Source organism: Lonchura striata, chromosome 16 (genome assembly GCF_046129695.1).
Source record: "Lonchura striata isolate bLonStr1 chromosome 16, bLonStr1.mat, whole genome shotgun sequence".
Classification (NCBI taxonomy): domain Eukaryota; kingdom Metazoa; phylum Chordata; class Aves; order Passeriformes; family Estrildidae; genus Lonchura; species Lonchura striata.
The window spans coordinates 10,839,292-10,853,233 of record NC_134618.1 but is presented as its reverse complement, the minus strand read 5'-3'; the positions used below and the strand labels follow the sequence as shown (position 1 = coordinate 10,853,233).

Sequence of the window (13,942 nt, the reverse complement as noted above, 5' to 3'; positions counted from 1 at the left end):
ATTCCAGGCTTTTATTTAAAGCCCTGCTCTGTGTGTTGCCTCCCCTCCTCCAGAGCGGCTGCAGCCAACGCTGGTGCCCGGGGACCCCAGAAGCCCTGAAAGCAGCACGGTCCCCACTGGTGCTGCCTGACCTCGTTGCTCTGGTACCTGTCATTGCACTGGAGCCAAGGTTTTAGTCTGCATTTAATTTTGTCTCCATATTGAGTATCACAGCAGGAACATCCACACAGTTAATTCTCAACCACATCATATTTTACTTACATCAATTTCTTTTAAATAAATGCTGCTGAGCCTTAAAACCGAAAGAAATTAAAATAGTTACACGCTAGAAACAAGGAATCCACTTTTTAAAAATCATTACAACTGGTTACACATTCTTGGCAGAATCAGAGTAGTGCTCAGTTGCTGGAAATAGAGCAAGTGACCAACATGATACCAGGGCCTGAATGATATGAATACTTTTTTTTTTCCTTCTCATTAAGTAGTTTTAGTTTAAAATCAATAAAAGCAAGTATGTAGATCAACACATACAAAAGACAGGTAGATTAAAGAATATTGCACATGTATATCCAAGCAGCATTTAACCACAACAAGCCCTCCCCTGCAACCCTGGGATCCCAGCACAATCTGTAAGAAAAAATAGTGCAATCACTGAGCCTGCCCAGCCCCAGCCCCGCCTGGGCCGGGCTCACTCACCCTGCAGCCCTGAGCTGCAGCCCCTCGGCTCTGCCACGCCCAGGCAGCCAGGAGGGGACTCGGGAGCAGAAGTGGAGTTGCAGAAGGTGGATGAGGTCTGGCAAGGCTCTGCTCCGACACGTGGCCACATCATTCTCACACACATTCACTTTGGTCAAGCATTCAGTTGCTGCGCCAGCGCACACAGGCTCGGCTGGAGCTTCTCACCCTGATCCCTTCTGGAAAAGCCCAGCCTTCAGCACAGAGACACAATCTCTGCTTTCACCAGCACAACATTCCCCGAGGTCGCTGCAGAGGCAAGGGCATTAAGACCCTTGTTCATTTTATGCAATGTGAGAAAAGTAGTGAAATCCACTTAAGCCTGAAAGTGGAATGTGTCCTGAATACCTGAAATCTGCAAAAAAGCCTCCCAGGTCGTCCTCGAGCTGTGGTTATACTGCACTGGGGTCATATCCTCGTGTTTGACAAGACAGACACGATGCGTGTTCCTGAGACAAACTGTTCAGAGCTTTGAGCACAACATCTGGCATGTGGTCTGTGATCATCTTGGGACTTATTAAAATGCTGCTGAAGACAGTTTCGTTTGACCACCTCGCCGTGTATTTAATATCTGAAGAACACAACCTGTGGAAAAAACACACACAAATAACAATGGCTCTGTCAGAACTGGACAGCCAACCTGGACACTCTGGACAAGGCTCAGGGAGGAACTGGAAGCCTCTCAGAGCAGCAGGTGGGAGCCCAGAGAGCTGCAGGTCTGCCCTTCAGCAAACAGCTGGGATTGCTGCCATGAAGTTCCCTGAGGGCAGAACTGCACCACATTACATACTGCTTCAACAGGGAAAGAAGCCACCAAAGGTTCAAATAATTCTGTTCCCAAAAACAAAATAGAGCCTGAGCAAGGAAGGGGAGGGCACTGAATGCTGCACATTCACGTGGTTAATGTCAAATTCAGGGAATAAGTCACAATGGTATCAAGAGGAGACCAGGCAATACATTTAATGCTGCATACAGGATGCACCATTCTGCAAAATTAAATCCCAAATACATTATGGGGGCTCTTGTGTGCTAGGCCTACTTAGAAAAACCCCATTATTAACTGCTGTGCTGTGGACGAAAAGAAATTAAAAGAAATTAACTCAATAAGAAGAGCAGCCATTGGGAAAACCTGCCCAGGTCAGAGGTGTTCAAGTATCTAACTTGTAAAACCAGTATTAAAATTGTTAGAAATTAAAGATACAAAACTTAAATAAAACATTGATCTACTGAATGGGAGGAAAGAAATTGATTTCTTCTCCAATCCTTTTTTTCCCTCTCCATAAGAGGCAGTTTCTCTTTTCTTCTGTAAGATAGTCTTGTGGAAGATAAAAATGCTCTGATTTCTGTTTCAGAACATAAGAGGGCCTGTCTGGCTTATGGGCTGTTTCAGGTTGCTTTGTCTAAAAAAACAGAACATCAACAAAAAACCCCCACAAAAAACAGTTCCAAATACAACACTGCCCCAACAAAGCCACAGTCCTCACCCTTCCAGCAGTTTCAGCTTTCTGGTGTCTTTGTCTCAGTTTCCTGTATCCACAGAAAAGCAGCAACTGACAGGAAAAACTACAGACTGTGTGGGCACACACTGGGTCCTGGGGCAGCTCTCCAGCCTGGCTGGGGCAGCACTGCAGGCACTACTGCACCTCCTTCTAATCACCAGCATTCGTGGGACTGCTCAGAAATGAGGTATTTGTTACCACTCCACCTCTACCAGGACACACTGCACATCTGCAGTCTCAGACAGGAACTGCCACCTGGCAAAGCTGAACTCTCCAAGCTTGTGTTTAAAGTCCTCACTTCAGCAGCTGCAATAAATGGGCGAGATAAGGCATAAAGAGAACAGTGTCCAGGGCTTGAAATGGAACAGAAGTCGGGAGACACAGAATAGAAACTGAAATGTGCAACAACAACTGGGTAATGTGCAACAACCAAAACTGGGTACTGGAGCTGCACAGAGCTGGAAACGTGTACTTTGAAAGGGACAAGGAGCTGTAAGCAGACTGCAGGGAGACAGGAGGGAGGTACTCATCGTTGCACTTACCTCCTAGAGCTGCATTCTTCAACAACGTGGATAATCTTTCCAGGCAGATAGAGATGGGGATACTGAGGGGGTGAATTCAAGTGTGGCTCCTCCTCAAGGGCGTTGTACGAAGGCGACCGATGAACCATTAAACTCTCCTCGGCCAGGAGGGGCTGGGTCAGGGCATCCTGGTTCCTTCCATCCAGCTCTGTGGGGAAGTCATCAGGATCTCCTCCAAATACCTCATACCAACACCCCCGCAGCAAAATCTGGTACTGAAATCAGAGAGAACAGTCCAAGTGAAATTTGGCATCCCTTCAAGTAACTTATTCTAGCTGTGTGTTTGCACACACTTCATCTGAAAAAACAATTAAAAGATTAAAAATTACTTTATACACATGCTCCCCAAACCTTGTTTGATAATGATCTCCTACCTGAATTTTCCCCACAGTAACATTAATTTCAACAGCATGGATCCTTAGCCTCCAGTAATACTACAGGAAACATTACCATCTTTACCAGCTGAATTACTCCGTGTGGATTCTTGCTCTGCAGGTTTAACTTTTCTTGCACCTGTAACTTCTAACTGTCCATTATCTTCTTCTGTATTTACGACATCACACAGACCCTCTGCTCATCCCTGGGACTACATGGAAATCTTGTGGGCATGGCAGATTCAAATTCAGATGTTCAGAAATGGCAGTTCTGAACCTTTAAGCCACACCCCTGTACCTCCAGCACCATCCTGCCTGACACCACCTGATCCAGCACATTCAAAACTGTTCCCGCTAACAGTGAAAAGAAGTAAAGAATTAACACTTTAACAGATAAATACTTGCTTTCCAAATGAATTCTGATAGTAATATATAAGTAAAATCAATAATTTGCTTACCTACTGGTACTAGCAATTACATTATTAAAGTAAGTGATCTTACTAACTTTTCATAATTTTAGTTATTTGGGACTTTTCCCCAACACCTTTACAGGATAGGAGACTAACACAAATGCCACTGAATTAAATGCAAACAACTTTGTTCTGAATCACAATTGTTACTTTCAGTTTTAAGATCAAAAATACACACACCAGCAGTCACTGCATTAAATCTGGGGCTTAACCCAAGTAACAATTCCACACTTTTAACCAGGAACTGCATTTGGTTACCTTGGGCCTGTTGCAGTTTGCCACAATTCTCACTATTCTTCTTTTTAAATCCTCCATGTTGGGCATACTTAACCTGTTTAAACACACAGAACAAAGTTAAGCAAAGCCTCCTATTGTCTACTGTCAAACACATCTCCAAATATCAATTTTAAAGTATTTTCATCTCACCTTGCAACAAGGTCTTTTCCAACAATGACTGAAACAATGAAGTGCTTAGTGTAATCTGCAAGTGATTTGCTTAAAAAAAAAAGAAAAAAATTAGTTTATATACACTGAGGAAATAAGCACACTTTAGTTTTAGGATGATCATAATAATTCAGTAAAGATAGAAGCATGTGGCAGCACTATTTGCAGCCACTGCCTCAGTGGTTGTTCAGACCTTCTTGCTGAAGCTGACAGAGTAACTCAGTGCTGACTCAAAGGTGAGTGCATGTCCAACAGGCCAAGGCAGACAAGTCAGGTGAGTATTTTTCTGGAACAGTTATTTTAAACTCTAATTGTGCTGCCTGACAGAATTCCCTAAATGTGTTTCATTCTGTAACACTCCACCAAGAACTCAACTGTAATTCCAGATGGAGCAAATTAATCTGAGTGGAGAACATACAAACTTCCCACAGTCAGCCCACAGCTACCAGCTAACACACCTGGCAGCTGCCTTGAACTTTTACAGTTCAGACATAGAACCAAGCAACAGAAGCCTCTCACCTTAAGAGCCCTCCTGGGGGAGAGAAGGCGTAACACCTCAGTGTGGGGAAGGAGTTCCTGAGCATGATGGCCAAGATAGACGCTGTCCCACCACCCAAACTGTGACCAACTATCACAAGTTTATATTCCTGCAGACAGAAAGACAAACTTAGATGGACACAGAAAAAGCTGTGGGTAATTCTACTGATAAATCAATTATCTGGAAGATAACTTACTGGGGCAATTGTGAAAGCCTGGTTTAAAATTCCATCATTTATTAGTTTTCGATAGATGTAATTTGCAGCTTGAGTTATACCCTACAACAGAACAGTTCAGGTTAGAAGGGTGTTTCTAATCAGAAGTGTGATACATGTATGGTTTAAATACAACACCATCACAAAACAACTTCTTTTTGCAAAGCTGGTCTTCTCTTTGACATCCTCCTGACAGAGGTCTGGTTATAACCAAGAGGTCTGTATGTATTGTATGTATGGGTTAAAAAGGTTTTGGAATATTTAATAAGGATATTAAGTCTGACAAGAGCATTAAAAATTCTACCTTGCAGTGCCAGAGGCAGTATTTGATGCACCAAACACTGAAATAATTTGTGCAATCCATCTGACAAGGAGAACATTCTTCTGTTTAACTAAGGACCCCAGGTGTTTATAGCTTGCTACTGCTGAGCTGATCTACAAAGAGCCACAGGCTGCACACACCTTATGCACAAAGCCATTCTCCAGAACCTCCTCCAGGGTCAGGTCCTCACAGTCTGCTGACAGGTCAGTGAGAATGTCCTGTGAACAAAGCCTTGGTCAGAGCCCCTGCAGGGCTGTGTGGCTCACGGGGTGTGCTCTGCTGCTCAGCCCAGCCACAGGGACATCAGCAGTTGGCTGCCAGCTGTGTGAGCAGCACAGCACATCCCACCACACACCACCAACCCCAGCAGACACACAGCAACCACAGCTCCAAGCCTGGCAACTATTTCCAACTACAGACACCTCGTTATGGATGCACCTCCACTCACAGTGACTTGGAATTGCCCCTGCCTGTCCTCCACTCTCTCTTCCAGCAGCACAGGGAATATCACCCACCCCAGGGCAGGGGGGCTTACAACTTAAACCTGGCAGACTCGTACCCGTGAGTGAGTTATTTTAACATGCACCAGCATAACACAATTTCCTCTAGGTACTGGAATTTCACTCATTTCTATAAAGCTCATTATTGATATCAGATGGATGATACCTCAAAAGACAAGGTTCCTCTCACAGCGACCACAATAGCTTCTTTTTTGTGATCCAAAGCAACAAAAAATGGAATCTCGTAGATCTGGAGGAGAAAAATTTAAACAGTAAACACACCAACATTTTCTAAAGGCAAGCACTTACAAGGGCAAGCTCTTATTGAACTCCATACTGTAGTATGGAAAGAAGCTGAACTGGTCTCTTAGTTAGTTAGTCCCAGTGCCTTTTTTCAATGCTGGGACAGATTTATATCAGTGGTTTTATGGCTGTTCCGTTAGATTAGAAAAGAAATCCAAATTGAATGTTTTTATTTGGCTTTGCATCTTACAATTTATAAACGCTGAAGGCAAACTAGACCCTTCTCCCCTTGCTTTCCCTGAATTAATCACAACAGCTTGCCCAATGCCTGGCCAGACTGTTTACCTTGTTATGAAAACTGATATGAATGAAGTCTCTGTACTGCAGTCCTGTTATTTTTAGGATGGCTCCAAAGTGAAAGTTATGACGATCACTGCCCGTTATATCAGCATCTGTTGGTCTACTTCTGCAACTAACAAACACAGAGGAGAAAAACTTTCATGTTCCAATTTGCTAGATTTCCTTTCAAAGAATCAAACTCAATTCAATTTGCAGAGGGCCTTCTACCAGGAATCAAAAGTGCTTTCTTTTTGCAATAGCACCAGTAAACATTCTGATGCAAGGTGTTACTTCTGCCTTGTTACAGAACCATTGGCAGAGCAAACAGTGCAGTAAGAAAAGAATTCTTAAGATTACAAGCCCCTGTGAGAAAATACAAACAAGGAAAAAGGAGATTCAGACAAAAATCTGCACAGCAATCTGATCTCATGTGTTATCCACAGTATTAGGTGATTTATATTTCAGTAGATTATATGGGTATTTCATATTAGTAATTACAAAAATCATTCTTCCAGTCACAAATACCAGTGGTCACATACAGTAATCCTATCTAGCAATATGCAAAATTACTTTCATAAAACATTTCTGAGTAAAGGGGTCAAAAGGAATAAAAAAGAGATTGGAGGTACAGGGAACTTATGCTAATTACTTAGGACAGAGAAAACTACTGATACATTTTATTTCTATATGTATATCTGTGTCCAAAAGGCACCTCTAAAAAGCCTAATTTTAAAACATGTTTAATTTAATTAGAATTCTTCCTTTGTCATTTCGCTAAATGATTTTTTTTTATGTCAACCACAAACTTTTCCCATGAAAAAAAGAAAAGAATTTCTGAAAGATAACTCCAGCAGCCAAACTCATGTACACCCAAGAATGATATAATTTAATGCAACAAAAATACTACTATTATAACTATTTTACTTCTGCTAAGACTAGTTAAACAGAAGGAAGCTATGTGTTTTTAAGCTCTGAGGTCAAACCTACCAGTCACCATTGAGCTTACAGAGTGCAGTATATGGGTTGGTGTACACGTAGTAGGGCCAGCCATAGGCAGCTGCAGCAAACAGCATGTAGTGAGCAGCATTCTCCAGCTCAACATCCAAATCATCACTCTGAAAGCACACAGGGAAAGAAAGGGAAGCAGAGAAAGGGAGGAAGTTGTGTTAGGCAGCCTCAGAATAAAACTGAACACAGGCTAGTGAAAATCAAAGCATTATGAAATACACACTACCCAAAAGGAAAACCTCAAGGTCTATGAGGAACTAAAAATAGCCACTTGTATTTCAGGAAAAAGTCTGTGTTTATTTATGTACCTACACAGCTCAAGGATCTTGAAAAGCTGTCACTGAATCAGTTTCTTCCAATGCTGGTACATTGATAAGCTCAATGCTGAAAACAACATTCACTCCAAATATGCTACCTAAGGATGTCTAAGCAAAGGCTCAAGAGTCTGCAGCAGATCTCTCTGGTACAGACTTTTAAAGCACAACCCTAACACACTGGCTGGATTCCAAAGGAACTTGACAGAGATGCACTGGTTAAAGTAAAACTACATACACCTATGAAACACAGGCTAAAACGAGGAGAAAAATTTACAAAGGCACTTTTCCACTGAAGACCAGCAAAAATCAGTTAGGACACTAACCCACAATCTGCAAGCATTTAAAAGATTATATTTTTGCTTCTTACCTTGTCTGGTATTTGCAGCAGACAAACAGCCCACAATACAAAGACTACTTTCTCAGTTGTATGCAAACAGTACAAAATAGTCATTCACCCTCTGTTCCCTTTCTCTCCCAACTGTTCATCAATGATCAAATGTCCTAAATGGTTCCTTTTTGTGCACTTAATTCCCCATTCAAAGCTCTACTCATTCAAAAGCAGAAAAATGTTTTTGACCACAAACTCATTGTTTTCACTGCATTTTTAATAACGTACATTGTTATTAATTTTATTACAGTGTTTAATTTCATTAAAAGAATAAACAAAACGAAACAAAACCCTCTCCAAAAAGAAGTGCATTTCAATTTGACCTGGCACCATTTCCCCGAGCAATTACACCAGAGGCTGCACCAACCCTCTCTTACCACGAGAGACGATGGAGAATGACACAGGACTTCTTCAGGCTCTTTGGGGCAATTTTCCATTTTATCTTGTTCTTGATGGAGCAGAATCAAACCAGCTGCTATGTCACTTGGCACCAGATCAGTGTCCTGTACAAAGACATGGAAGGCTCTGTAAAACCATCCCACACCTCAATGCACAACTCCAAACACCTGGAGCAAGGCTCTCCCTCTTACTGAGAAGTAGTTGCGGAAGAGCTCGGCGATGCTGGTGAAAGCCACCCGGTGGTCGTCGTCCTGCACGATGCAGCAGCACAGCAGCCTGATCCTCTTCTCCCACACCCTGGTGGCAGAGCTCTTCACGTTGTACAGCAGCTGCCCCGACTGGCTGCTCTCCAGGTTGCGGCTCACACCCTCGGGCAGGTAGAACGTCTTCTTCCCCCCAAGGGGGTCAAAGACAATGACAGCTCCAATGATGGTGAAGATGATGATAATCCAGCTGCCAGACAGGAGGGATTGAGACAATAGACTGTGAAACCAGACACTTCTGACAAGTGTGCAAGAAATCCCAACTACAGATCTTGGCAGACAGAAACCGAAGCTGAGTATGGAATTCTGCATGGAGACCTCCTGCTGCTGTGCTGAGGCTGCAACGCTCTGGACTGTGCTTGCAAAACTCTGGGCACCAGAACAAGGCTGTTGGCTCAGTTCACACAGGGCACAAAACCTGGACCCACAGCCCAGTGCTTTGGAAGCAGCAGCTCCATTTTTCACTACCAGCTAAGTGATCAGGTTACTACTCTCTTCATATTTATCCAGTTTTCTACACTCCCACTGCCCCTCTTACCCTTTCTGACCTTCACTGCCTTTCCTTCACTGCAGGACATACTTTCTCTCCCAACGCAAGCAGCTTTTTAGGGAAGGATGCCAACTCATTTTCCTTTTGCCATATACTGTCAAGCTCAGGTTTGTGGGGAGGCACCTTTACCTTGCAATAACTGTCCCAATGACGCCATTTATCACAGTCTTCTCACACTGCACACTGTTGTCTGACACCCACACAGCTCCTACAACAGCCCAGATGAATTCAGGGAAATAGAGAAGCAGGCGAGTATAAAGTATTTTGGGAAGTGATTTTCTTGGGCCTGGATTAGAAATTGTTCCTGAAATTAGAGAGAGAATTTAAAACAAGAACTGTTCACGAATGTACCTTAAGTACGTAAAATCCTGTCTGGAAATATGAACTTCCTGGGCTTTACACAAAGTAAGAAACTTAAGTGAAACTATCAAGTTCTTTCATACTAATGGAAAGCTATCATTGAAGCTAAGAAAAACAACAGTGGATTTAAAGCTGTGATTCTTAGAATCTACTCTACTAAAACCCAAAACAACTCTAGTCAGAGATAGTTTTGCACTGAAGTTGAGGCAGCAGTGCTGTGTCCCACATAAGCCAGAGCTGCATCCAGGAGCACTGGCTCACCTACAGGTCCTCATGACTCTTGGGGCCTGCTTTTATTATTCTATTTAGCTTTTAGCTGGTTAATATTTCATTTTCAGATCCTATTTTGCTGGGCTACAATGAAGTTTTTTCACTGGAGTGACTAAATAATAATAGGAGAACAAAAGTAGGACCATTACCAGGACAAATACTTCTCAGGCTATTTTCTGTATTGTTAATTTACTAATAACCTCTTAGTTTCAGCACTCTAAGACAATAAAAAAGGGAGTAACTTCTGGCCAGCTCATCTCTTAAACCAGACTGCTGATCCCAGGGTAATGGGTTGTAGGGTGTGCATGCTCAGGTGTAGACAAGCAATTTGTAAAGGCTGCAGAATAAAAACAACTTTGGGAACTGCTCCAATTACAAAGCTGTGGTTCATATCCAGTGATAAAGCTGTTTCAAAAGCCCTTGATCCAGAGGTTGTTTTTTCCCATTCCCAGGCTGCAGCAGAGTGGATGCTTACACAGACACAATCAGATGGAACTGTGCTTCCTCTAAACAGCTTTTCCTTTCTCACACCACCCCAGGGCGTGAGGGCTCCAGGCAGGAGTTTCTTAGTTACAATGGCCTCAAAGCTGTCCTTTCACACCAAACAAGGTTCTTTTATCACTGCTGTTTACAGTCTCATCTCTCACCTCTGCAGGTGTGGTTAGAGCCTGGTGCTAACAACCCCAAGGACATGGGTCTGACCCCTGTATGGCCCACTCACTTATGAGCTGGACTCAATGATGCTTGTGGGTCCCTTCCAACCCAGAATATTCTGTGAAACTGTGATATAAACACCATGGTCTGGCTGATCTTACTTCCCCTTCTCTGGAAACTCTAGGAAAACCAGTGGTCAGATGCAAGGCCAGGATTATCATCCACACCTCTGCTCTGCCATAGTTTCTCTTCATACAGTCTTAAAATTGTTTAAATGGAGAGAAGTATAAATACTTATTTACAGAAGCATAAATACTTCTTTTCAGTGAATCATGAGAACCAATATATTAGAAACTGTGGAGTCCCATCTGTTACTCCAGAGACCACACACAGATTTCAAATTAATCTTCTTAACATTACTTCCATGATCAGGTGCCTCACCAGAAAAAAGCTTTCCTAGCAATTTTAACCCAAAATGAACCATTTCTACAAATAATTAGAAGTTGCATTGCGGTCCTTACTTCTGTTCAGCCATTCATTTCAAGTTGCGGGTCCTGCTCTATTTAACAGTACTCATTGTCAGATTTATTATGACATTTATACAATTCACTTTTCTGTGTGTTTTTCCCCAGGCAGCCCACTGCAGCTAAGGGATTTTCACAAGACATGACTAAACCTGTCTATGCAAGGCAGAACTATCAGGATACTTCAAATTATTCTGGATACACTTCCCTAAATTCCTGTCATAAAGTGGAGCAGTGTTACATCAGAGGTCACACCTAGAGAGTTTTCAGGATGCTCTTATGGCAATAAACCATCAACTCAACTAAGCTGTTGTATCTATTAATTATGTTAGATTCCAGACTAACAAAGGTAATACTATTACAGCAAATATGTTAATGCTGTTGGAGCTTTTCAAGTCTGACTACCATTAAACAATTCAAGTTTTTGGTAGTTTTTATGTCAGCTCTGGATTAAAAACACACTGTTCACCTATATAAACACATTATTACAATCCTACTAGATAAACACAAAACATCATTATTAACTATTTACCTTGCATACTGATGTATACAAGAGCAGATAATGCGCATATTATGAAAGCCAGAAGAACGATGAGGCCGAGCAGGTAGCTGTGCAGCAATCCTCCCCCGGGACAGTCAAACTGCCCCTTGTGAACCGCGTAAAGGACAAGAATCCCAATCCACCTGCCGGGAAGGGAGATAACAACAGTTACAGCAGGAAGGGAGAAGCGCCCGCTGAGAAGTGACCACCTGATCGATAGTGCTCGTCTGAACGAAAGCACCGCGCACGGATTAACAGCAAGGGACCTGTTACATAAGGAAAGTGTCGGGATGAAACCGCTACACGAACGCTCAGCAGGAATCACAGCTCAGCCGCCTGCTGCTCCCTCCTTCGGATCCCAGAGCAGTCCCGTACTAATAACGAAAGCCACCGCATTAACAAGGAAACCACCCGAGCGCTGCTCGGGGATTCAGCGCAAAGGGCGCGGGCGGCCGGAGCGCAGCGGCAGCGCGGGCACCGCACCGTGCCCTGCACCGTGCCCCTGAGCACCGCACCGTGCCCTGCACCGCACCGTGCCCCTGAGCACCGCACCGTGCCCTGCACCGTACCCGTGAGCACCGCACCGTGCCCCTGAGCACCGCACCGTGCCCGTGAGCACCGCACCGTGCCCTGCACCGTGCCCGTGAGCACCGCACCGTGCCCCTGAGCACCGCACCGTGCCCGTGAGCACCGCACCGTGCCCCTGAGCACCGCACCGTGCCCTGCACCGTGCCCGTGAGCACCGCACCGTGCCCGTGAGCACCGCACCGTGCCCTGCACCGTGCCCCTGAGCACCGCACCGTGCCCGTGAGCACCGCACCGTGCCCCTGAGCACCGCACCGTGCCCCTGAGCACCGCATCGTGCCCCTGAGCACAGCACCGTGCCCGTGAGCACCTCACCGTGCCCGTGAGCACCGCACCGTGCCCCTGAGCACCGCACCGTGCCCTGCACCGTGCCCCTGAGCACCGCACCGCGCCCGTGCCCGTGCCCCGCACCGCACCCTACACCGTGCCAGGCACCCACAGCGCCCGGGCCGCGGGCACCGCTCGTCCCGCCGGGCAGCGGCCCCGGGACGCTCCTTACCACACCAGCCTGACGAACAGCTCGAAGGCCCCCGGGAGCACGAAGTCGTCGCTGCCGATGGCCCAGCGCCGGCCGAAGAGCACGAGCCCCGGCATCCCGCGGGTCGCGCCGCCGCCCCCTCAGGGCCGCGTCCCTCACGCTCCCCCCGCCTCGGGCCTCACCGGGGCGGGCACGACCTCGCGGCGCCGTGACGTCACGCGCGCGCACACCGCCCTGCGGCCATCGCCCCGCCCCGCCCCCGCCGCGCACGCGCCAGGCGGGAGCCCCGCCCCGTCCCGGGGCGCGCGCGCGAGGCGGCGTGAAGAGCGGTGGCGCCCAGGGCGCGTGCGCGGGGCGGCCCCAGCGGGCGGGGCAAGTTGGAGCGATGACGTCACTGCGCCGTAACGTCACTCCGCCCCGGAAGAAGGCCGCACTAGGGCCGCTGGTGACGTCACAGAGCGGCGCCGGGCGCGCTGCGCTGCAGGCGGGGCAGGAGCTGCGAGAGCCGGCACTCGCCGTGGAGAACCACGGCAAATTAAACTGCAGATAAAACACAAACCAGCACCGAACCCTCCTCTGCACCAGGCTGAAGACTTGAGCTCTTACTAAACAAGCCAGAACTCAGCCATCATTGCTTCCATTAGTGATATTGCCCCTCAAAGCCTTAAAAACTTTTTATTTCAATACAGCAGCGACATTAGGCAACTTGTCCTCACCATAACTTTTCATCCAGTCCCAGGCAAACAGAGAACTTGCACATTCAAGAATGAAAAAATGAAAAAAACCCAAAATGTTTTCACCATTTCATAAAGTGTTTATTGAGGATGGTAACACAGGATAAATCATGCAACAGCTCAGTAAAAAAAGGGAATCATTTAAAGGATGAAGAATGGTAACTGGTGCTGCTGATTCTGAAAAGTTTATAAAAAAAATATTAATTGTCCAAAAGTGACATCGAAAACCACTTGAAGCTGAACATGGAAGTTGCTTATAAAGCATTCATTAATAAGAAAATGTAGCTACTGTTTCAAATGATCACCCCCAGATTTCTGTAATCAACAACTTACAAGTCTCCCTTTCCTACAGCTGTAATGGTGGAGCAGGGCTGGACATCCAAGGTATTTAACCTTCTCTTCCTGAACAAACAACACAGTCACAAACATTTCCCAGTAATTAATACTATCACATCTCTTGCCCGTCACAACCTGGGCTGCCAAGTGCTTTCATTATTGGGATTACCTTCCCAGACATCATGGCAGAACAGAAAGAGCCCGTCCTTGTGGCCTCAAGTGATTTCCTCATTGCCCTCTTGCCATCAGTCTGTTTTAGAAGGGGAACAACTTCAA

General features: G+C 45.5%; 1 protein-coding gene across 2 annotated transcripts; it reads right to left on the bottom strand.

Annotated features, from left to right (window-relative positions):
* Positions 1 to 165: 165 nt before the first annotated feature.
* On the bottom strand, positions 166 to 12,804 carry DAGLB (diacylglycerol lipase beta). Of its 2 annotated transcripts, XM_021539759.2 has the most exons (15): positions 12,618 to 12,804; positions 11,525 to 11,676; positions 9,314 to 9,488; positions 8,563 to 8,824; positions 8,350 to 8,475; positions 7,247 to 7,374; positions 6,266 to 6,392; positions 5,844 to 5,927; positions 5,318 to 5,395; positions 4,838 to 4,918; positions 4,623 to 4,750; positions 4,086 to 4,154; positions 3,918 to 3,990; positions 2,777 to 3,030; positions 166 to 1,320 (listed from the first exon to the last, which is right to left on the bottom strand). In XM_021539759.2, exons 1-15 carry the CDS (start codon positions 12,710 to 12,712, stop codon positions 1,128 to 1,130), a joined length of 2,025 nt encoding a protein of 674 aa, XP_021395434.2. In that variant the 5' UTR covers positions 12,713 to 12,804; the 3' UTR covers positions 166 to 1,127. The 2 variants fall into 2 exon arrangements, with proteins under 2 accessions (XP_021395434.2, XP_021395435.2); XM_021539760.2 differs by lacking the exon at positions 4,838 to 4,918.
* Positions 12,805 to 13,942: the final 1,138 nt, after the last annotated feature.

Coding starts and splice junctions, on each gene's coding strand:
- DAGLB (XM_021539759.2), bottom strand. CDS start 12,712: ATGCCGGGGCTCGTGCTCTTCGGCCGGCGCTGGGCCATCGGCAGCGAC. Junction 5,928..6,265: donor ATATCAGTTTTCATAACAAG/GTAAACAGTCTG, acceptor TTTCTCCTCCAG/ATCTACGAGATTCCATTTTT. Junction 1,321..2,776: donor GAAGAATGCAGCTCTAGGAG/GTAAGTGCAACG, acceptor TTTTTTCCACAG/GTTGTGTTCTTCAGATATTA.